The sequence below is a fragment of the Juglans regia genome, chromosome 15 (assembly GCF_001411555.2).
Source record: "Juglans regia cultivar Chandler chromosome 15, Walnut 2.0, whole genome shotgun sequence".
NCBI lineage: Eukaryota > Viridiplantae > Streptophyta > Magnoliopsida > Fagales > Juglandaceae > Juglans > Juglans regia.
This window is the reverse complement of record NC_049915.1, coordinates 13,865,062-13,889,548: the sequence shown is the minus strand read 5'-3', so window position 1 is coordinate 13,889,548 and position 24,487 is coordinate 13,865,062. Positions and strand designations below refer to the sequence as shown.

At 36.7% G+C, this 24,487-nt stretch overlaps 1 protein-coding gene across 2 annotated transcripts; it reads right to left on the bottom strand.

Moving 5' to 3' along the window:
* Positions 1-1,621: 1,621 nt before the first annotated feature.
* LOC108986692 (rhamnogalacturonan I rhamnosyltransferase 1-like) lies at positions 1,622-5,450 on the bottom strand. Of its 2 annotated transcripts, none has more exons than XM_035685955.1 (9): positions 5,095-5,450; positions 4,559-4,984; positions 4,153-4,220; positions 3,937-4,025; positions 3,682-3,847; positions 3,105-3,394; positions 2,795-2,999; positions 2,543-2,700; positions 1,622-2,232 (listed from the first exon to the last, which is right to left on the bottom strand). In XM_035685955.1, exons 2-9 carry the CDS (start codon positions 4,887-4,889, stop codon positions 1,986-1,988), a joined length of 1,554 nt encoding a protein of 517 aa, XP_035541848.1. In that variant the 5' UTR covers positions 4,890-4,984; positions 5,095-5,450; the 3' UTR covers positions 1,622-1,985. The 2 variants fall into 2 exon arrangements, with proteins under 2 accessions (XP_035541848.1, XP_018814939.1); XM_018959394.2 differs by having other exon boundaries at positions 5,100-5,450.
* Between the last annotated feature and the right edge of the window lie 19,037 nt (positions 5,451-24,487).

The following is a 24,487-nucleotide window of genomic DNA, read 5'->3' as shown; positions in this document are numbered from 1 at the left end:
AAAAATCCTCCCCATCACCTTTTTTTATTATATATCTTAAATGAAAATTATTCATATAGTCTTAAGGTGGACAAATCATCTATACTCCATTTAAAAAAAGTTGACAAATTTAGGACTCACATAAAAATAAATCTATTTTTTCAATGTGGATTCTATTTTTTTTTAAATGTGTGAGATATGCACATTTTAAAATTGTATCTAACATTACTCTATCAACTATGGATGGATTAATAAGTTTCTTCAACTAAAACATATTAGATTGACAACCTTTTATAACTATGAAAAATTCTACGTACTACACTATAATCTTACTACTATTCTACTGTAATAACGTGATATTGCTCATCAATTTTTTTTATTTTTTAAAAAATTAAAAATAACAAGTATCCAAAAGTGATGATATACCAAAGATAATATAAAACGGAGTTATTAAAAATAAAAAATATCTTAAAGTGAATGGAAAATATCAAATGAATATAAATAAGATCAAATGATAAATATATTCCATTACTCAACTTACAATAAGCTTCACAAATTTATTTATTTGTTTTTTTGAGTCTTTAGGAGAAATTAATTTGGTCAACTTCTACATAAATATTGAGCAATAAAAGCTAATTGTCTGAATGGATCTTCTTTTCTTCTCTTCTCCCTGTCATTATCTTTTGGAAAAGGAAAAGGAAAAGAAAAAGGAAAAGGGAAAGTATCTTTTATCATCAATCACCGATCATTAAGTTGGTGGTACCCTTGACAACATCTTTATTATCAATCACCGATAATTAAGTTAGTCTCCACATATTTCACGCGTCTTCCAACAAAGTAGACAAGTTCCACCTGATCTCTCTCTCTCTCTCTCTCTCTCAAGAGGGAAAATCATTAAAAGCAAACACATTGCCACCTAATCAAGAAAAGGACCACATGCAATCATTTAAGATTTCATACAATCCCAATAAAATAGTCTGAAAAGGATCAATATAGAGCTGTTTATACAACTTATCACTTCACATATGATCTGTGTCTGCAAATTTGCATATTCTACCAACAATTTATGCACAAAATCTCCAGGTTGACCAGAATTTAGCAAGCGTGTTTACACCCACACAAAGGGATCACAAACAAACACATCTGTCTTCCCCAGACTCCCCCACTGACCACCCAATGGTCCTCAAAAACGAGAAGCTTATGTTTAAAATTTCTCTATATTATTTGACTGGCTACATCGGCTGGCTTGTCATTATCACGTGCTAGGCTTGTGAGTTGTGACACTTACCTAAACCTAGTTGTTTTTCATGCTTTGTCTGCAAGTTAACACAGTTCCACGAATTACAACCACCCTAGTGTCTGAAAAAGGGGCATTATTTAACTGGAAGAGCCAGTCAGCCCTTTTTAGATGACTTAAAACCCAAAAGGTAATATTGAACACAACATATTAAACAATGTAGTGGTTTGCAAAAACTGCACACACACTTCACCTTATCATTCCATGGTGAATTAGTGCGCCCAAGCAGTAGGGCAGTGGCAATGATGTGTAGGGGATAAGATTATAATGTAATTTATGCTAGAGAAAATCAGAAGACCGTGGCCAATCCCAGAGGGTTAAAAAAAGATAAAAAGAAACAAGAAAGAAAATGGAGGGGAAGAGGTATATTAACCTTCCATGAATCCACAGTTTGCATAAACCAAATCTATATTTGCATCCCTCCAGTGTACAATGCAGATCCTTCTGCTCTCACCCTGTAATGGCAGGGTAGCTTCTATACATGAATTGGATCAATTATTGGCAAAATAAAAAAAGATAATGCTGTCCTCTAGTTGCTTCCATAGATCCTCCCCAGGCTTTCTTTAAAGTTTAAAATCCATGTAATCTTCTCTTCGGAACAAGTTTCTTCATTATCATTGTACCTCCGTGTGGAGAACTATCTAAGATCTATGCTGAAAAAGCACTGTAGAAGTACACTAATGAATATCACAATCTCCTGACATAATGCTTACGTACTACTGAACGATTCGTCTGACGGTGGCAAACACTCTTCTGGGTTGGCATAGAAATAGTCCTCTTCTTTGGGTCTGTCTGGGATCACCAACCTTTTAGTTGGGTTACCCATTCGATATGCATGAGTTTCCTTCACTGCTGATGAGAACTCATCCCAACTAAGTGTTCCCATATTGTACTGGTCTATCAAATTTACCAGCATTCCTCTATCCAATAAAATTGTCTTCTTAAATCCAAGAAATCTGAAAAGGAAAACAGATGTCTCAATTGAAATGAAATGTTTCAGCACAATTAAAATGGACTAGCATTCAAAGCATATAATATAAAGTAAATCCAGAAACATAGAGAGACCACATCACAAGCCTCCCTTGTTGCCCAAAATTGGCAATCTTTTCAGTCAAAAAAACATATAACTTTAAGTGTCATGCACAAACTACAAGTCTCTGGTAAAAAATACAGAAAACTGGGATGGCACTTGTAGTGATTTAAATTAGCAAAATTCATTTTTCCTAACTAAAAGAAACCACTAAACTGGTTAAGTAATTACAATACCTGCGGTGGCCTTCAACAACCTTGGCCATGTTTCCATCAAATGTAGGGACAAAAATATCACTCTCCAGTGAGACTAGATAATCCAATGCGGCCATCTGGGATGAGTGATTTTGGAAAAACCTAAGGTCAGACGGTTCCAATAGTGTCTCCTTTCTGACCTGTATTAAGAAACCCAGGACAAGCTGTAAAGAGGAGGAAGAACAATAACCAAGCACCAAAGTCTAGGATTTTGCCTCAAAATTATCTACTCACCAATTTTGGATAAGCCCTCGCAAGACTTGCCATTCTCCTTTCTCCACCATAAATCTCACCAGCTGCTATATAAATCTGGAAACTAGGATCGATGTCCAATGCGCTGAGTGTCAGAGCAGTTTCCTCAGGTGTCAAAGGGCACAGACCATCTTTCCTTTTCAATTCAGAGTTTATTATTTTCTCTTTCCACCAGGGATAAGCATACCTGTAAAATTATGCAAATGATGAGATGGACTGAGGATGAAATTTAATTTTGAGAGTTCAGACAGCCCTGTCTGATTGCTCATTAGAGAAATACACAAAGCTTCACCTCATTCTTGTCAACTCCTCCACCTCCTCATTGTTGCAACCTTGAGTGCAGCCAGAAAATGCCAACATGTCCATTTCATACCTAAGATGAAGTACCAGGAATGGACCATTTTGCCTTAGAAGTTTGATAACCCTTCTACCCAACTCTTCTATCTGAGAAGTGAATCTCAGAGCACTAAAATTTACTCTGCAGCGCAGCTTCTGGAGCATCAAAGGTTGGCCATTATTGGCCAGTCGAGCATCGGTCCTATTTAGATGTACAACTTTGTACTTCTGTATTAGAGGAAGAATCTGTATGACACAAACACAAACAGTAACCATTACTTTTGACAGAAATCTTGACAAATGAAAAGGATCATAACTGGTCAAGTATAATGCTAAATATCGAATAATTGTTGCTAATGGTTGAGGTAAATCCTACATTCCAAAGAAAAATATAGAAGTTCCCAAGAAAAAAATCCAAGCCAGCAATAGTCGGGGCATTTTCAACGATGTTTAGGTTTTGTGACATGCAATCTGATGTTCTTGCCAAACAGAAGGGGCCACCGTTAGGTCCAGAACAACAATATAAAACAAACCTGATTATGATAGTAAGATATGTCAGACCAGCTGATTGGAGGCATTGAATAAACTCTTCCTAGTTCCACTCTCTTCTTGAGCCTGGGAGGCAATTCTTTCAATACTCGAACCTCATCTCTCAAGGAAGTAATGAAATGATCCACATCAAATATGTCTTGGAATTCACTGCAACATTTATACATTAATATTCATTTGACACAAAGAAAGAGAACCATGCTTCATAACTAGGGAGTGGAGAGAAAAGTTAAACACACCTGGGATCAGCCCAAAATGATGTTTTATCCAGCTCAGGGACTATAAGTGTGACATTTAAATATCTTGCAATAGCAACCATGTCACAGATCTGTAAACAGATAAACATAAGACTGATCACCATACGGATGGATACATTTCCATATTTAAAATATCAGAAGTTAGATCACTCAATACAAGGTCATCTGCAAATGGAGGCATGATAGTTAAACACTCACCGCTGCTCTCATTTGATTGAGTCCTCCATTGCATGAGACCATCAGGTAACCGTTGTTCTTATAAACCCCTAAATAGCACACACCAAAACTTAGATTGATGTACTACTGATCATCAACAAATAATAATGATAATGATAATGTGGCACTAGAATCCTATCACATGGAATAACTGAGAATCAAATATTTCTTCCAAAATGAGAATTTCCCAACATCCCAAATACAAAGATGAAAATGAAAAAAAAGCTTTCAAAAGCCCATTTAACTAGTGAAAATGAAAATGCAGAAAACTACATTTCCAGGTTTCAAGAAAGTCGCCTCTGATTAGATCACCACTCCAACGTATAAACCACTGAACCCAAACAAAAGCAACAAAGAAGATCACAATCAATTAGGGAAAGAATCTCACTTTTGGGCGGAAGAACACGGGGCGGAACAAGGGGCACACTAACAGCGTTGTTAACAGAGGACTCCTGGGAGAAACAAGAGGGCCAGCCCTTCAAAACCCTAGGCCCCCACATATCCCCCAATGCCGTCAACTGTACGACGCAGGTCCAGAGCAAAACGGAAGTCGTGGCGCGTATCATCCATAGCTTCATCCTCGACCTCGACATCGAGCTCTTCAGCTTATCAACCCTAGCCTCTCCCCCACCACCCATTGCCTTCAAACCCATCTCTATTCTCCTCTCTCTCTTCTCCTCCTCCTTATATTCACAGCTCTTCCTCTCTATCCTGCACATCTCGCTCCTCTTCCCCCCATGCAAAGCGATTTGTTGTCATTCAGCAGTATCAGCTCATGATCAGGAAGTGGAAACGGAGAATGAAAACCAAAACCCTAAATTCAGAAACAAAAAAAAAAAAAAACCGAATTTCTCATTATGGCTCCGTAACCGTGATAATTTCCAAAACAAGAAAGATCTAAATCCTTCCTAAAGCTCACCGAACCTTACCACAAATAGCACGATTTCCAGCCCCCGGAAAAGAACACTGATCTCCACGCGCATTACCCAACAAAAAGCTTCGATCCTCACCAATGCCGAACTCGGAAGCACCAAGCAATGAAAACGATAAGATCTTGGACTTCAAAGGGATCGAATTCAAAATCGGCAATACCAGTTAATACAAAGCACTTGGGAGATCAGGAGGAATTCTGGTGACAGATCGTTACAAGTCTCCCGAGAGCCCGGCCCGGCCCGGCGAGTGAATCAGCGCGAGTACAGACAGAGAGGGAGCTTCTAATCGGAGGGTTGGGTCGAAAGCAAGAGAGAGGGAGAGGGAGGGAGAGAGAGAGGGGTCGTGTCAGCCAATAAATAGGGGCCAGCTGGGAGGGGATACAGTGGGTCCAAGGGAATTAAGTGTGGAAGATCCGGCGGTGGATATTAAGCTACGTGGCGTCGGCGACTGTCCGTAAAGGGGTTGGTGGTTGCTTTCTTTCTTTCTTTCTATAGTCCGCCTTCCTGGTTTATTACGAGCGGGCCGAGTGTGCATTCCATTTTTTGCTGTCCCGACTCCTCTCCCTTCGTACGCCGCCGACAAAATCTCGCGATATTTTACTATATATATAATATATAAATATATATATATATATATATATATATATATATATTTAGGAGTAATTCTATATATTACATTCTCATTTTACTGTTATCTTTAAGGTGTAAAGGGTCCGGTTTGGTTTGATTTTAGACAAAATTTAAGACCGAACTTTTATACACCGATTTTGTATTTTTAAGAATTGATTCCGCATCGGTTACATCCTAAACCGGTACTTTTAGATTTATCGATTTTGGTCCGATTCGATCTGATTTTTCAATTTTAATATACTATATACTATATTATATAATATATAATAATATATTATAGTATATAATACTATAATGATAATATATTGTAGTATATTATAATATATATATGAACCGGTCTGGTTTGATCCGGTCCGATTTTAGAAAAAGAAACGTCAAAATCAAATCGATTTTGACTGGTTTTAAGAAAAATAAAATTGATACTGGATCGAACCAAACTCGATACCGGACCAAATCTATCGGTTCGGTTCGGCCTGATCTGGTTTGATTTACTGGTTCACCGATTATTTTTATACCCCTAATCATCTTATAAATATAAGATGTGGCACATGGCCGTTAATAGCGCCTATCCGGCTTGGATATCTTATTTGGGTTTACATTAAGAGATTCATACATCATTGAGATACGGTTAGCAAGGTTTCCATATGTCATTTGTTTTTCTAGGATTTATCTCTATAGACTCATCCTGACATTATATAGATACGGGTAGTTGACTTTATCCTTTAACTCATACGGTCACGTGTTTAATGTAGTTTGATCCTTACTCGTCTTTTACCACATGAATCTCTGATGATTTTGGTCTTTAGTCGCCTGAAAATCTTTTACCGCCCATTGAACATTTATATCCAACAACTATGATTAAAAATGCATAAGACATGCTAGCATTACTCTCTATATGAGATTTTATGTTATTGGTCACCTTCTCATTCCCTCTAGTATAAGTATAGTTATTTTTGTGTTTTTCTAAATGCTTTGGTTATTATTTTTTTTTTTTGTTTGATTTTATAGGACATTCGAAGCTTTGATTTACTATCGTATACCATCAACCGCCACATAGGCGCCATCCCGGAGTCACTTGGTGTCCAAGTCTACCTCATCAACCGGTCAAAATATTGTTTTGACCGGCAAGCGCCTCCTTCGGTGAGTGAGCTCCCTACTCCTCGTCAAGCTCAACCGTAATTTTGCTGGCTTTTGCATCTTGGTTGTCCAAGAGCTTTGTGCTCTCCCTTTCGACAATGTGAATTTGGTGTTCAACAAGAAAAATTCTTCTCATCAGTCACTATCCACCATCTCACATCCCACACTCTATGAAAAACACTCATACATCCTATAAAAAATCCCACACTCTATAAGTGTGGAGTGTGTGATGTGAACATTAGTTGATTTGTAGCAAAACTCGTTCAACAATATCTACTTCATCGATCAAAGATTTTACGGAATGCTCTTCAAGGCAATATATCCATCTTTAATTTGCACTAAAGATCACCCAAGTAATTGTGACATTTTCTTCACTTTATGCTAAGAAGTATGAGACCAATTATATATATATAGCCATTTCCGGTTTTTTTTTTGGCTTTATGTCAACCTGTTTAGGGCTCGTTTAGATAGTGAAATGAAATGAGATGAGATAAGATGGTTTTAGATGAGTTGAATAAAATATTAGTAAAATATTATTTTTTAATATTAGTATTGTTTTGAGATTTAAAAAAATTGAATTGTTTATTGTATTTTGCATGTAAATTTATGAAAGTTATAATGATCAGATGATATGGGTTGAGAGTGTTTCTGTATTCAAACGGGGCCGATTCCAACATTTGTTAGGTCCTATATCCCAACATTTGCGTTATCGTTTTAATATAATGTTTATATTTCTCATAAAAAAATTAAAAAAAAAACAAGCATTAGTCATCAAGAGAAAGGTTGTTCAATTTTGATGTTAATAATAAAACATTGTCAAATTTATTTCGGATACCCCTTCTTTAATGTAATCGTGGTTTCCTTTTCTTTTTTTTTTTTTTAAAAAAATCATGTACGTACAAAAAATATTTATAAAGAGAAACAGCTAAAATAATTTTGTTTTTTGTTTTTAAAAGTAAGCTAAAAGGCTCTTGATAATACGAGTTTATGTACTAAAACAATTCATAAGTTTTATACAGATTGAATTTATACCCTCCAACACGAAGTTGATACTTGAGGTTTTTATTAAAAAATTAAAATACACGTACGTCCACATTAGAATAAACACATTAAAAATTAAGAAAATTAAAACTAAAATTTGAAAAACAAAATAAGAGTGGTTGTCCATCCCATTTGGGGTAGATTTGCCCACCCGGCCGGAATCGCGGTGGCCCTCGCAACTCAAGTGCGGGTGGTCGAAGGCTACCCCGGCCGTGATGGGTCTTGCTGCATGGGACTGGCCACCATGGGGTGATTGCCACTTCTAAAGGGTTATAAGGCTTTATGTGTTAGTGTTATAGTCTAAGATTTTCAAAAAAAATTAGAATCGTTTGTCTAAAAGAGCAATGCTACGAAAACAGACCATAGAGGTGCCGACATGGTGAGATGAATGGTCAAAAAAATTTGATTTTCAAAGCTCTGAGTCTCTCTCATATCTTTCCATCTTTCCTTTCCAAAAAAGTTCTTGTTCCCTTCCAAACAAACTCATGGAATACGACAGAGTTTGATTATTTTCCCTCAAAAGCTCTGAGTCAGCTGCTATAAATATTGTAGGAAAGAGAAATCATAGGAGACCAGAGTGAGAGGAAGATGCAGATCAGTTTTAAAGCTAATTTGGAAGTGTCAACTCTCTCTCTCTCTCTCTCTCATGTGCTCATATGTTTCAAGTTTGAAAAGAGCTAAATGAAAAACTATCATTCTCAACATATCACTTCTCTGATCATTTCAACGAGTTTTCTTGTTTTTCTTGGGTTATATTTTTCCATTTTCCATCACCTTTTCCATAATCATTCGATAAAATAGTGAGTTGGAGTTCTATTTTTCTTTTTCTTTTATAATTTATATAAAAAGAGTTATGCTAGATATAATTTTAGCGTATACTTATGTCGTCTCTTAAAAAATTGAGATTCATCACAAAAAAAAAATCATTTTTTTCAAATAAATTCTACTTTTTACACATGGCTCCTAAGTAGAATACCTTGTTTATCTTTTTAATTTAGGGATCCGTTGTAATAGTTAGGCTACGTTTAGATGTTGAACTGAGTTGAGTTCCAAACGAAGTTTAACACGAAGATTATTCTTTGAGAAAAAAACATAGAGAATAAATCTCAACTCAAATAAACCGGATTTTTTTTCCATCTTCCCCTTTGGATTGTTGACATGTAACAAAATTTGAGATTTCCAGACTAAAAAATTTATGTTTTGTATAAAAAAAAATTGATATTTGTAAGTGTGTAAGTTCCATTTACTTCCTTTAAAATATTGGATAAATTTATGACTCATATGAAAAAATTATTTTTTTAATGGTGGACTTCACTTTTATTCAAAAGAAATACGAGACTTGCATACCTTAAAACTGTATCTAATATTATACAAAATAGAACCTGAATTACAAACATGATAATTAAGGAATTTGATATTTATAACCATATGAGATTTAGTTCAACTAATTAGAGTTACGTGACATTACTTGTCAACCTTGAGATGAAATTTTGTTTCAAAAACATAATTGTTAATGTCTTAATTTGCACAATAGACCGGAATTGAGGAAATAATTATCCTGGCCTATGAGATGATTCGAGCTTCAATACGATACTCTTCGCATTCATCCATATGATAAATAATAAATAATCGAATAAAAGTAAATGCAGAGAGAAACAAGGATTTACGTAGTTTGGCATAATGCATACATCCATGGGTTGTTTGGGGGCAAAATCCATTATAATGGGTGATTTTACAATCTCTCATGGCTCATAAATTGTTTAATACAATGAAGAAATTTATGAGAGATCCTTTGGAGTCGTTATGTGTGGTGAAGTTTGGCATATGGTGCTTCTGTGGAGAGAGCTTGTGGAGAGTCTGTTTGTTTTAAGGGCGATTTACTAGACAAGAAGGCCTTGAGAATCTTCAAGTTAATAATCTGTATAATAAATTTTGAAAATTGATCTCTGGTTTCCAGTTTGGTCCTTAGTTTTCTGTTTGTTTTGTGTTAAGTGGTGAAGAGCTCAACTTGGGGAGATAGGCAGGAGGTGCACTCGACAACATTAGATGTGAGCATGTAGGTCTACTTTGGCGGGATATATACTCGACCATATTAGGTATGAGCATGTAGCTCAATTTTGAGTTTGTTTATTTGTGTAAATGTTAGCCATGAGAGATTGCTTATTGTTGGTAAAGAGTGCATATTTTCCATGATTGATTTTTTGTGTGTATTCTTATGATCGTTTTTACTTTTGTTGGTAGTAGTGGATTTTCTACCCCTTTAGTGTAAATTGTTGTTGGTGTTCTCGTTTTGTTGTTTGTTGGTAGTAACCCGCTTAAGTGGTCAAGAAGCCTGTCGACTCCCCAGGTCCACATTAGGTGGCTGCCGAAGGAAACTCGTGCGAGATGGTTGTAGAGCTTGGTGGCTTGTTCCCCAAGGTAACCCACTGGCGACGGTTGTCACGAGCATAAACACTCGGCGTTTGCTAAAGAAGATGTTGTGCTTTCACGCCAATTGGTTGCACCATGAGTCTTTGACTTGACACTGGTGGCTAACTGCTGGGGTTGTGGGGTCTTGTGATCTCCACACCCATTGGTTGTACTGCGAGTTTTTGACTCGACATTAGTGGCTAACTATAGGGGTTGTGGGGTCTTGTGCCTTCATTGCCCATCGGTTGCACCACGAGTCTTTGGACTCGACACTAGTGGCTAACTGTAGGGGTTGTGGGGTCTTGTGACCTCCACACCCGTTGGTTGTATCGTGAGGCTTTGGACTTGACACTGATGGCTGACTGTTGGGATCGTGGGGTCTTGTGCCCTCATTGCCCGTTGGTTGCACTGTGAGTTTTTGGACTCGACATTGGTGGCTAATTGTTGGGGTCGTGGGGTCTTGTGACCTTCATGTCCATTGGTTGCACTACGAGTCTTTAACTCAATATTGGTGGCTAATTGTAGGGGTCGTGGGGTCTTGTGCCCTCCCCGTTGGTTGTACCACGAGTCTTTGGACTCAACACTGGTGCTTGAGGGCCGTTGTTCATCGTGAGTCTAGGTACTCGACTTTGGTGGGGCTGTTGCTCACCGCGAGTCTAGGGACTCAACTTTGATGTTTGATTGGATGCTCGATCATATTGTTGTGGCGGGAAGTTTAGTTCGACCGTCTTGAGAGGTTTCACCTAAAATCAAATAGGTTAGCATGATACAAATTACAAATTTGAGATTTGTAAACTTGAGCCATTTTGCTAGAGTGTGGTAAAGGCCGGTGACACACAGGTGATGTCTGCAAGCAGCCATGCTTTGGCATTCATGAAGGCTCAGGATGCTCGTAATACCAAACTATCTATTTTGATGAAGACATATTAGGATGTCGAGAGGGGCTTTGTAAGCGGTGTCCTGCACCACGCGGGTGATTTCCAGCAAAGTATATTCCAGAGAAATTTTGCTGCCACTTTCCCTTTTTCCCAACTGTGATTGTTCGCTGCTAGAGGAGTTGGTCTGGTTACTCACCCAAGGTGTTGGTCTTGCACGGTGGACTGCTGAATTTTTGCTCGCCGAGAGGCGTTGATCTTGTTGCTCGTCTAGAGGAGTTGGTTCGGTTTCTCACCCAAGGCGTTGGTCTTGTATGGTGGACTACTGAATTTTTGCTCTTTGAGAGGCATTGGTTGGGTTGCTCGCCTAGAGGAGTTGGTCTGGTATTTGCGGAATTTTTGCTCGCCAAGAGGGATTGATCTTGTTGCTTGCCTAGAGGCATTGGCGATCCACACCCCTTAGATAACAACCAAGGGGCATTGGCCTAGTTGCTCGTCAAGGGGCGTGGGTCTGGTTGCTCGCCGCAGGGGTGGCGAGGAATGGTGGGCGTGGGCCGTGTTCATTGTCTCCATGGTTGCACCATGGCTCACAAATGGCTATGGTGGTGAAGAACTTATTGGCAAACACTGGAACTTTGGTGGCGAGCACCTGTGGGAGGAATTTCTGAGGCGAGAAGCTCTGTTGCCGGTCTACAGCAGGAGTTCCATGGTCGAGGGTTATCATGCCAGGACAGAAAACTCCAGTGGGTCAGGTAGTTGCTACCGGCAACTTCACTAGCCCCCTTTTGTCATTGGAGGTGTAGAACTGTGAATACCTCCTACTGGTGTCTAGGTCCTTCGGCGATGAGGAATTGTTCAGCAACCCTTATGTGGTCTAGGATCTCCTTTGATGGCGATAGGAAATGTTGGTGAGGCAGGTGGTAGCTGTCGTTTACCTTGTTGGTGTATGAATATCTTGCTTAATTTTGGGCCTTCGAAAGTGTGTGTGGTGCAATTGAGCTCGCCAGCTATTTGTGGAGGGTCACGGTGAGTGGAGCTACGGTGGCGAGGATCACTGTGTTGGTGACAAAAAAATTTGGCGGGTATGGTCGTGGCCTATGGTGGTCTTTCAAGTTGCCCAGCAATGCGCATCGATCCTCTGCCTGCGGCATTGTGCTCGACATGATCGGCTTTCGTGGTTGAGGAACTACCCTATTAGCAACAAAAATTGCCTGCAGTTCTGGTGGCTGCCTGTGGTTCCCCAGCAAACTCACAGGCACCTGTGCATGGGCCTTCGGCAGCTTGTTGCTATCTGCCCACACTGCTGTCTGCCCACACTGTGCATGGCATGCACAACGCTTTGATCCGATGAGTTTATGGCAAAAGCCTTCCTACGTATGCTGTGTCTTTCTTTATCCGACTGCGTTTGGATGTTAAACTAAGTTGAGTTAAAATGATAAAATATTATTAGAGTATTATTTTTTAATATTATTATTATTTTGAGATTTAAAAAAGTTAAATTGTTTATTATATTTTATGTTAAAATTTAAAAAAATTATAATAATAAATTAAGATGAATTTAATTACCACACGAAGCATGAGTCATCTTGTCCTATTTCTTTTTGATTTTATCACTTACCTTGATTATCGATCTTATCTCAATATTAAATTATAGGTGGGTGATTTGATCCGACAACGATAATTTAAAAGCCGATAGGTTGTGGCAGTACATGAACATCCGTACATGAAAGGAAGACTTTGAGCTTTGAAATTTAGTTCCCATACTCACTAGCTGACACGTGGACTTAGGTGTAGGATCATGTCACCAAGCTGCCATTTTCTGATAGGTAAAGCATCAACATGACTCGATATGAAGCTTTTTAAATTTTAATATATGATATGAAAGCATGTCCTTTGGAAATAACATTAATGATAAGCATGTGATCACCAACCCTTATATTTTATACCTTTAAACTTATAATTTTTTGATTTTTGTAATCAAATTTCAAGTACCTAAAAAAAATTTCACATGAAGTGCATGTTCTTAAAAAACACAATGAAATCATTTTTAATTTAAATATTTAATAGAAAAATATAAATAAGCAACCTCATAACAAATATAAAATTAAAAGCAATAATTAATAATAAATACACATAATTTTTAATAAAGAGGAAAATTTTTCTAAGAATTATTTAAAGAGTAATGCTACATACAGTCGTGAAGTACACAATTGTTATGCAGTCACTTTGAAAAAAACTAGAGTCTATCATTAAAAAATTAATTTTTTTATATAGATCCCGTATTTATTTATTTTTTTTAAAATAATTGTGCAGCGGTTACGCATTTATGATTGTAACTATTATCTCTCTTATTTAAAACAGTAAACCATTCTACATGTTTCGGTAACCATGCATCTATAAATCCAATCCACTAAAAAAAGTAAATGGCTATAGTCAGTTTTATTACAATTACAACTTTGAACCGATTTTTGGTGCGTCTTTGGCTATCCATATATTTTCACAAATAAATGCTCAAGATACCAACTCCAACTAGACATCATATGCTCGAAACTTTGCATTCACACTCTTAGCCCGAAATCTTCAACAGTCAATAAAAAAAAGTGCCCAACATATTACTTGGGTTAATGTTAGATTTTTGTAATTTATTTTTAACTTTTTCAAAATTAATACTTGAGTTTCAAAAAACTCGCAATTAGATATCTCCGTCGATTTTACGCTAACGCCTAACGGCATGATTGGCACGTGACATCAATAGAAAACTAAGGTATATTTGGTTTTGCAATTAATCATATATAGAGTTTATTTTAGTACCAAAAAGAAATTAATAAGTAAAATAATGAATATTTGTCATGTTGGGGCATCCCATTAAACTAGATAGGATGATAAGGTAGGGAGTCTCATTTCATGTGTAAACATGAGCAAGCTTCGTTTCTTCTGGCATGGGAAATTTACATAGGTTAAGTTGATATGTAATTTCAATGAAACCCCAAAGTTGAAAATGGTTTTCTAATATGATGGATCCTATTTTGTCAAATGGGCAATCAAGAGTAGTAGTTGACGGATCACGGATCGGCTACCTTGGGGGTTAGAGGTCGCGTCAATATGGGTTGCCCCGCCTGAGTCATGGGAAGGAGTGTTTTTATTTATTTATTTATTATTTTTTTAAAATTCTGATAGTTTTCTAATATGATGCTTTTAATAGTTTTGATCTAATGGATTTTTTGACCGAATAATTTGATTTTGAAACAAATCATAAGAACTACTTTTATATTTAACCCTATTCGTCCTTCATGATATTAGTTGAGTTACATAACAAACAAACATTCGAGACGCAACCCTCGCCCCCCGAGCGTCACCGTTGCGAAAAAAAGAAAATTTGACTTACATCCTGTTAAAAATTTATTAGATACATCTTGTTTGAAAAATGAATGGACAATTAGATTGCTTTAAGTGAAGAATAATTTAATTTTCTCATCAACGTCCTTCCAATCTTGTCTATTCACTTTCTAACACGATGTATTTGGTAAATTTTTAATAGGATATAAGTCAAACTTAAATAAATAAATAAAATGTATGAAAGAAAGAAAGAAAAAGAAAAACCCTCAATTTAATTACTCACATAAGTTAGTTGTTACAACTTCCATCAAACCAACATTTCCAATAGAATCAAGGCAGTGATCCAGCAGTTTAAACCTTTATTCTTTTTCTTCCTTGTCATCCTTTACATTCAACCAATTTTAGAACAAGGCCAACCATAGCACTAAGGCCAATTCAAATAGTATATAATTTTTTTTAATGACATGGAGCCCCACTAAGATAAGGACTCTTCGGGCCCACTCGTGAGAAGTAAATCTAGTAATCCAAGTAACCTAGTGGCCGGAATCAAACTCCAGATATATGTCTGAATCCAAAGCTCATCCTAAGCTTGTCTTATTTGTTTTTACATATGAGATGAGATGAATTAAAATTAAAATTAAAAATTAAATAAACTATTATTAGAATATAATTTTTTAATATAATTTTTATTTTAAAATTTTTAAAAAAATTGAATTGTTTATTTTATTTTATGTGAAAATTTAATAAAATTATAATAATTAGATGAAATGAGATGAAATGAAATGAGTTAAAATAAATTGTAAAAACAAATGAGGAATGGGTTATGAGAACTCTTTACTCGTCTTTAATGGGCCTATTTATGTCAGTTGCCCATGCAAGGTTAGGTTGAAAGCCTTAGGCATCTAACACTTCACAAATACATAAACTATTTTGAATAAATCTATAAAAAAATTATTTATTTGTGACCAAATATTTTTTACGAAAATAATTATTTTTTATTAAAATAAGTCTATTTTTATCGTAAATAATCATTCTCGTATTAAATAATTCGTCGCAAATACTCTTTTTTCTTATAGTGAATTCTTGCACTAAGCATGCAATTCATTTAATTGAAGAGTCGTATATGAATATATATGTACGACTCCTGCATGTTGCATTCGCTGTTTTACTTATTCTACAAACTTTCCTTCTATTTTTTAAAAAGATATATCATTTCAAGAGTTACAAACTTTAGATGAAGAAAATGGCAAGAGCACAGGGCCGGAAATCACCCAATAAATACTTTACTATGCGAGTTGGTTCAATGGACATGTCCAATCAAATGAAAAGCCTAGGGCTAACTAACTTATACATTGGTAATATTAACATAAGGTGCGGTTTGCTTAGTGAATTGAGATGAAATAAGTTGAGATAAGATACAAGTTGAAAGTTGAATAAAATATTTTTATAATATTATTTTTTAATATTATTATTATTTTTAAACTTGAAAAAATTGAATTGTTTATTATAATTTATGTGAAAATTTTAAAAAGTTGTAATGATAAGATAAAACGCTTCTTACATCCAAACCGGGCCAAGTCTTGAATTTGGGTGGCATAGCACAGGTAGAAGCATTTCAAGAGGAAACAAATTATACTTGCCAAAAAATTCAACATTTTGTCAAAATTCATTGTCCAGGCCAGCCCCCACCAGCATCATCTAAAAGACAGATCATAGATCATTATCAGCACTCAGAATTCAGAGAATACGCATATACGTACCTCAAAGCATAAGCAGCTCCCATGCCACTCGGATACCCAGAAAAGAAACAAGATTCTTGCATATCTTATCAAAATTCTCTTTTGTAAGCACTAAATTAACTTCATTAAAGTTTTACCAAACATCACTGCAATAGTAAAAGATCACTTCAAGCTGGAAAACAACCACCCATGAGCAGCATCAGTTGATTTATTATTATTTTTCTTTTAATTTGGCAATGTGTATGGGCATGCTGACTTCAGTCCCTAACTTATCACCAAGCACATCTAGTCCTGCCAACCTACATGAAGTTGTTGGATATGAACTAACTCCGAAGGGTGGACCATAGTGGGAGGATTCAAACCTGGGGGATGATTTTAAATTAGGCGCCTCAACTCCAACTAAAAGAGCTACTCGTCTAAACCCTTGAGGTTAACAACATTTTAGTCCTTGATTTTGCCTAAAAAATCACAAAAAAAGAAAAGAAAAGGAATGGATAGTTCTTAATTAATCATGCAGTATCATCTATTTTACGAACAAATGAAGACCATTTGGCTGTTCTAGTACCATCTTGGAAGAAGAATGATTCATTGGGTCAATGCATGTAAATAATTAAGGTAATATTGCACCCAACTTTTAAAAAATAAGAAAAGCAGCATTTTATGAAGTATGAACTTAATTCATGCATGGCACAAACAAACGTCCCACTCTCTTTCCAGGGCAGTAGGGGGCTCATTCACACTAACATGTTAGGAGCTTGATCTGTATAATGTACCTAAACAACATCCTCTTTCCAACTTTAAAAAGCACCTATATGAATATAAAATACATATATGCATTAATTTCCAGGGAGAAATAAAGATGCATCATTTGTTTTTCTCATGAACAACATTACAGTCTACCTGGGTCCTCATCACACACTACAACAATATAGCGTTTTTCCCACAAAATCTTTTCCATGACAAACCATGGTGAGAAATACTTGATTTATGTCACAAACTGGGTTCGTGGGAAAAGCATTGCTCTGTTGCAGCGACATGCCGACGAATCACTTAAAATTGTTGTAAAAAAATAATTTTCCTACCAACATAGTTCGCCGCAAAAGAAAAAAACCCTCATTTTACACGGCTTAACATGTGGAAACCCATTTCGATGAACAGCACGGTGGGAATTTGCGGACTGGCGCGCTGACTCTCCCTTTCGTCTGATTTTAGCGGGGAAATTTCTTTTCATCATCTCAGACCAAATCTTCCAAAATTTCCCTCTGCCTCTCTTATTTTCTCCCATTTCATGAAATCCTCCCGTGATTGACCATTTTCGTGTTCGATCAATTAGGGAGATAATCTCGCAGAGAGGAGAGGGTCGGCGTACACGAGTTGGTAATGACTCCCACGGCTTACATCTACCACGTTCATCCCCAGAGGACTTGGTGGAGCTTCCAACATCGCCGACCTCGTGGATTTGTCTGGTGGCTAGTTGGACCCTGCACTCCACCGAAGACAGCACATGGAGTTTTTGGCCTCACTGGCTGAGAGCACGTCGTGGGTATGAGCATAGGGGTTCGCGCGGTTTGAAGTCGGAGTTGTCCACGGACTGGTAGATGCCGTCACCACTCTCGCAGTGGTAAGTCTCTCAGCTCGCACCTGTCACAAATAGAAACCCCAGTCTTTGATTCATGTTCTAGTTTTCAACTTGAACTTGGGAAAGCAAAATCGCTCCTCTAATTGTTCCTCTGGACTTGTTCCATTTTTATTCGTTAAGAGTACTCAAAGTTATGTGTCATGTTTATCAAAATAATCAAAGATTATTAACAAATATCTCTCTATACTAATTTTGCATTATATTTTTACAAATTGCAACATATTAGACAGGGAATGTAGATGTTGAAAATGATTTGGAAGATCTCTGTTTTGTTGTGGTGTTTTTATTTTATTTTATTTAACTTGATATCTGAAATAGTGGCCAACATTATGTTTCTGGGTTATGAACTTAATATTATTTTCCCATCTCTATTGTATATTATCTTGTATTTATAAATATGTTTGCCACTGTTATAATGCATATCGATATACTGTTTTCTATGGTCAATACAAACCATTGGTTTAATTTGTTACATCTTAGTCCTTTTTCCACAATCCAATAAAACTCTGCACTGGGCTGCCTAAAGAAACCATGGTATTAGAGATGATTTTATGCAGAGCTCCATATTCGTTTCCTCACAATCCTAAAATATTGTGATTTTCCAATTTTCCCCCAAATAGAGTCTAAAGATAAATAGGTACACCAAACATACTACTGTGATTTTGTTAAAAATCTAGACATGGTCACCACTATTTCCTTATATTACCACTTGTTCCCATGGCTCCAATTATGAAATATTTATTCAGGAATTTTCTTGTCCATATTATCACAACATTTACTCGTATTGATTTTGCTTATTGATAGTTATGTTGAGTATATGTCTTTGTTTTGTACATGTGTTTTGTATGACCATACAAAATTTACTCTACATTTGTTGTTTATGGTCTGAATTGTCTATAGAATCAAAGTATCAATTCAAGCAGGGGAGATGATTTTGTCTTCCTTTCTTTCCTAACACCTGCTGAATATTTTTGAATCCCTACTTGTTCTTTTCCAAATCACTGCATGGTTTTTTTCCTTTACTAGAGAATTGCCACAAATCCGTTTTCATTAAATTTCTCTTTTTATAGAGTTTTATTGGAGAAAAACATCATTGGGTATGTTTGATAATATTCATTGATTTAGTGGTCTGATTTAATGGAGTACTGTTTGGTTCAGTTACCCAATATCCATGTCAGTTGATTATAGAGAGATCCCTGTTGTGGTGATGCTTTATAGATAGAAAGGTCGAGTCAGAGGTATTGGTTTGGAGGATTTTTCTCCACAAACTGACTTTCTGCAACCTTCTCCCACCACTTTGTTGTGCTAAATCCAGTTTTGTTTATTCTCACCTCACTACTTTCCTTGTCAGTTATATAGGAAGTTAAAATGAATAAACCAAAAATTGATGCCTACCTCATATCACTACTCTGCATCTTCTACTTTTTGGTGCATACAGTGAAAATGGTTGTGGACTCTGGTTTAGTACTTTTTTTATTTCCCTATTTATATTCGCTTCCTCCTTGATATTATTTCAATCGGTATGACTATTGCAATTGTTTTGATAAGTAATAATGTATTCAAGATATAGGCATAATATAATTACACATGATGTATACAAAGGAAACACCTTTGTTACTTCCACAAACGAATAGAAACTAAATGCAATTTGAACCAATTTCTGGGTAAGCAAAATTATATGTTTTACGCAAACACTTTAACCCAGGAACTGGTCGTACTTATGAAAAAATCTAACGGAATATCTCCCCAATGAGCGTTCTTTATCTTCGATACCATCTCCCATTTCTTTCAAACCATATGCACCCTATTAGACAAAGACGTATCATTTTCTACAACATGGTATATGTTCGTGATTTACTTTTAGAATGTTAAGTGTTCATAAAAGAAGTTCTAGATTCAATTATAAATAGAAGTTTCATAGTCTCCAACTGACGCATTAAATTACGCACAACTAAAGTTCTTTCCCAGCATTTGTGCATATTCCCACAACTGTACCTTTTGTATTTAGTTTTTTACTGCCTTTCGGGTGGCCATGCAATACTGTCAATAACATGCTTTTGGACAAATGCCTAAAACTTGGCGTCTTCTAAATACAGTGACAATAGTACCAATTAACCAAAACATCTTCTCTTGGGAAGCTCATTTTTTTTTTTTTTTTATGTTATGTATGATAAACTTTGGTAAGAATTTGAGGATTGATTTTATTTGTCACTACTCCACTGTTCAATAGTATAAAAGCACCCAACCAAAAAAGTACTCAAAGGGAATGTACAAGGTGAATTCTTTCAGCATGGGATGTAGGACCCGTGTAATCCTGCAAGGAGTGTGCCATCTGACACTCCTGTGGTGAGAGTGCATTTCTGTGTGACAGTAAGTTGAAGTGCTCAGATAGCTAGGCTGAATTGTGTATCTAAATATATTTTTAGTTGAATCCTCTCCTCGTCATCACAATTCAGCCGATCACCTGAATTTCTTTGCTTGCTTATGTTAGCCTCTTTTTAATTTGTAATGCTAAGTGGGTTACATTTGTTATATTTCATTAACAACAAGTCATTCCCATACGCTATTAACAGTTTCTTCCGTGGTCTGTAGCTTTGTGATACCAAGTTAAATTGCTCGATTGGAGTTCTAGGGTCATAGGACAGAAGTTCTAACGTATTGCATCATGTGTTGGCAGCTTTTACGCAAGAACGTTGCTGTGTGACATAAACTAGATCGTCCAAATCTTACTAAGATATACTCTCTACTTGTGCATCTGCTGCCCTTTTGAATCTGCATATATATATATATATATATATAGATATATATTTAAAATTTATATGTTACATTAATATGTGGCACTATGGACCGTGAATCTGTTGTCTCTTTTGGTTTCATTATCTTTTTAGTTAGTTTCGTGCTTTGATTCATTTTCATGCTTTTCATATTATTTTTTCCTTTGCTGCCCCATGATAATCTTGGTTATGCATTTCAAGAAAAGCCTACATTTATACCATGTTCTTATATTTACTATAGATGCTGCCTGCATCTATGTTGATATAATCATTGATGTATCCGGAATAATTTCTGCTTCTATAAAGGAAAATAACAATATTTTCCTTTATATCTTTTGTCAAAACCTACTCAAACTTAAACTATAATAGTTTGGTGCAATTTGAAATGATAGAGTTTTCGGATATTTCAATTACGTGGCTTTTATGCATAAACTAATGTGAAATGTGACATTATCTTCATAATTGTCCAGATCTTCATAAGTGTAATACCATGTTAGGCCATAGGCAGACAATTTGGACACAAACTCATAATCAGACAATGAAAAAGCCTCTATTTTGCATATTAGTTTGCCTTTTCCGATTTTGAACATTCTGATTTATTGCCTGCTCCACCTACCTTGCGTGGAAGTTAACGAGGGCAGTGGATAGCTCCCCTCTCTAATTGAGAAACAAGGTTCATCCTCCCTAAGAACATACTGAATAAAATTCTCTTAGAATCAGAGATAATGCATTTCAAAAGAAAACACCACCAGACCTATAACTTAGCCTACTTTGGTCACGGAATAATTCGACCAAGATATACCTGCGGACATGCCATTTCAATGAGTGCCCTTCGCCTTCAATTACCACAGATTTTATATGCCCTTGAGTTGTAGTAGGGACTAGCCATATATATATATATATATATATATGGCTATATATATCAAACTTAAATTCTACTTTATTTTATAATACTTCAATTGACATGTAATAGAATACAAAAAAACATTCATTTTCCCTCCTTAATTTCCGAGTATGGGCTCCTTATGATAAATACCTCCACTCCAAGAAATGATCTTTTACATTCATTCTCATTGATTATCCCCTAACTCTATCTTTTCCAATCTCTATTCCCATAGTTGGGCAGCTGCTCTGATGGATAAGGCTTGGATATTTATCGAAGATAGATTGCATTCCAATGAATATGGTGAAGGTGTTAAGCAATTCTTGGCTATGGCTCAAGCCCACACATTTGGATCCAATCACATTAGGTGTCCCTGTAGGAAATGCCGAAATAGAGCTTTCCACTCTTTTGTGACAGTCGAAGATCATTTGTTCATCATAGGGATTGATCCAACTTATACGGAATGGATATTCTATGGAGAAGATGATCCGTTCCTAGATGTTGCATTTTCTGATGATGAAGGTGACAATGCATCAGCTTACAATGACTACATTGATGATTTTGATGAGATGTTAGATGATATTCGTCATGGGTCGTTTATGGATAATTCAACTAGAAATGATAGAAATGCGGCCCTTTATAAACAACCCTCCACCTCTAATACTCCAACAAACCTTAAATTCGAGGATTTGGTAGTCGACGCATGACGTCCACTTTATCCTTCATGTGCTAAGTTCTGAAAGCTATCATTTATAGTCAAGTTGCTTCACATCAAGAGCATTGGTGGTTGGACCGTGAAGTCCTTTGACATGGTTATAAAGCTTCTGCAAGCTGCATTTCCCCATGCTCTATTCCCTGACTCATTTAATGACGCTCGTCGCTTGGAGCATGACTTGGGCTTTAGTTACAAAAAGATACATGTGTGCCTAAATAATTGTGCATTGTTTTGGAAGGAAAATGCTGATTACAATGAGTGCCCTAAATGTAACGCATCTAGGTGGATTGTAAATACAAGTAAGCAATAGGGAATACCACAAAAAGTTCTCTAATATTTCCCCCTGAAGCCTCGCTTGCAGAGGCTATTTATGTCAAAGAAGACAGCCCAAGCCATGAGATGGCATGTAGAAGCACATGTTGACGATCCGACATGCATGCGTCATCCAGCCGATTCTAAGGTATGGAAAGACTTTGATGAAAAACATAGTTGGTTTTCCCAAGATCCTCGCAATGTTAGACTTGGTTTGGCGAGTGATGGGTTTAACCCATTCAATAACATGAGCAAACCGTACAGCATATGGCTGGTCCTACTTGTGCCTTATAACTTGCCCCCTTGGTCATGTATGAAAGATCCATATACCATGTTGTCGTTGCTAATCCCTGGCCCAAAGGCACCAGGAAATGATATTGATGTGTTCTTGCACCCTCTTGTCGATGAGTTGAGGGAGTTATGGGAAGAGGGTATTCATACCTATGATGCGTACAATGGGCAAATGTTTAGATTGCATGTAGCGTTGCTTTGGACTATCAATGACTTTCCCGCATATGCCAATCTTTCTGGTTGGAGCACAAAGGGCAAGATGGCATGCCCTTCATGTACAGCTGACACAAATTCACAATGGTTGGTTTATGGGCGCAAACATTGCTATATGGGTCATCGACGATGGTTGGCCCCAGATCACACTTGGAGACGGAAAAAAAATGTTTTTAATGGGTACGAGGAGCACCGAGTCCAACCATCAAGGGTCGAGGGAGAGGATTTGATTGAACAATTGGCTCGAGTGTCACATGTCCAGTTTGGTAAATCTTCTTTGAAGAGGAAACGAACGCCTAATCAACTAAATTGGACAAAAAAATCTATATTTTTTGAGCTTCCTTACTGGTTAGACTTGGGTTTTAGACATAACTTGGATGTCATGCATATTGAGAAAAATATATGCGATAATGTTTTGGGAACATTGCTGAATATTGAAGGAAAAACTAAAGACTCTGCCAATGCATGCAGGGATTTGGCTAATCTTGGACTAAGGAAAGAATTGCATTTACAACGTGATGGCGATCGTATTAGTATAAGTCTTCCTTGCTACATGTTAAATTTGAATGAGAGAAGGACGTTTTGTGCCTGGTTGTCAAATGTGAAATTCCCTGATGGATTTGCCTCGAGCATAGCCCGTTGTGTCAATGTTAGTGATGGGAAAATTAATGAAATAAAGAGCCATGACTGTCATATCTTTATTCAAGCACTGTTGCCAGTCGTGATTGGTGGGTTCTTATGGGCCGATGTGCGTCAAACCTTAATAGATTTAAGCTATTTCTTCAAAGAATTATGTTCACGAACTTTGAACATATCAGTGTTGCATCGGCTTTAGGCAAATATTCCCATAATTCTTTGCAAATTAGAAATGATATTCCCTCCCGCATTTTTTGATATCATGGTGCACCTTGCTGTTCACCTACCAGAGGAGGCATTATTGGCAGGACCCGTCCCATACAGATGGATGTACCCTTTTGAAAGGTATCTAGGGAAGTTCAAGCGGTACGTTCGCAACAGAGCACGTCTAGAAGGCTCAATTGCTGAGGCATATCTTCATCTCGAGTGCCTTACATTTTGCTCTATGTACCTTAATGATATTGAGACTAGATATAACCGAGAGGAACGTAACAGTGATGTTGTCGGTGCGACTGGGTAGGGAAGTGAGCTAAGTTTATCTATTTTCTCACAAAAGACACGACCATTGGGGACAATAAGGTCGCACAAATTAGCAGATACACTAATGGCCAAGGCCTGTTGGTATGTACTTAATAATTGCACGGAGGTTGAGCAATACATAGAGTAAGTACAACATTTTTGGAAAGTTTCCAAAGTTATAAAATTTTTATTTTTTACTCTCCTAGTTACGTTAGCTTCCCATATATGCAGGGAAC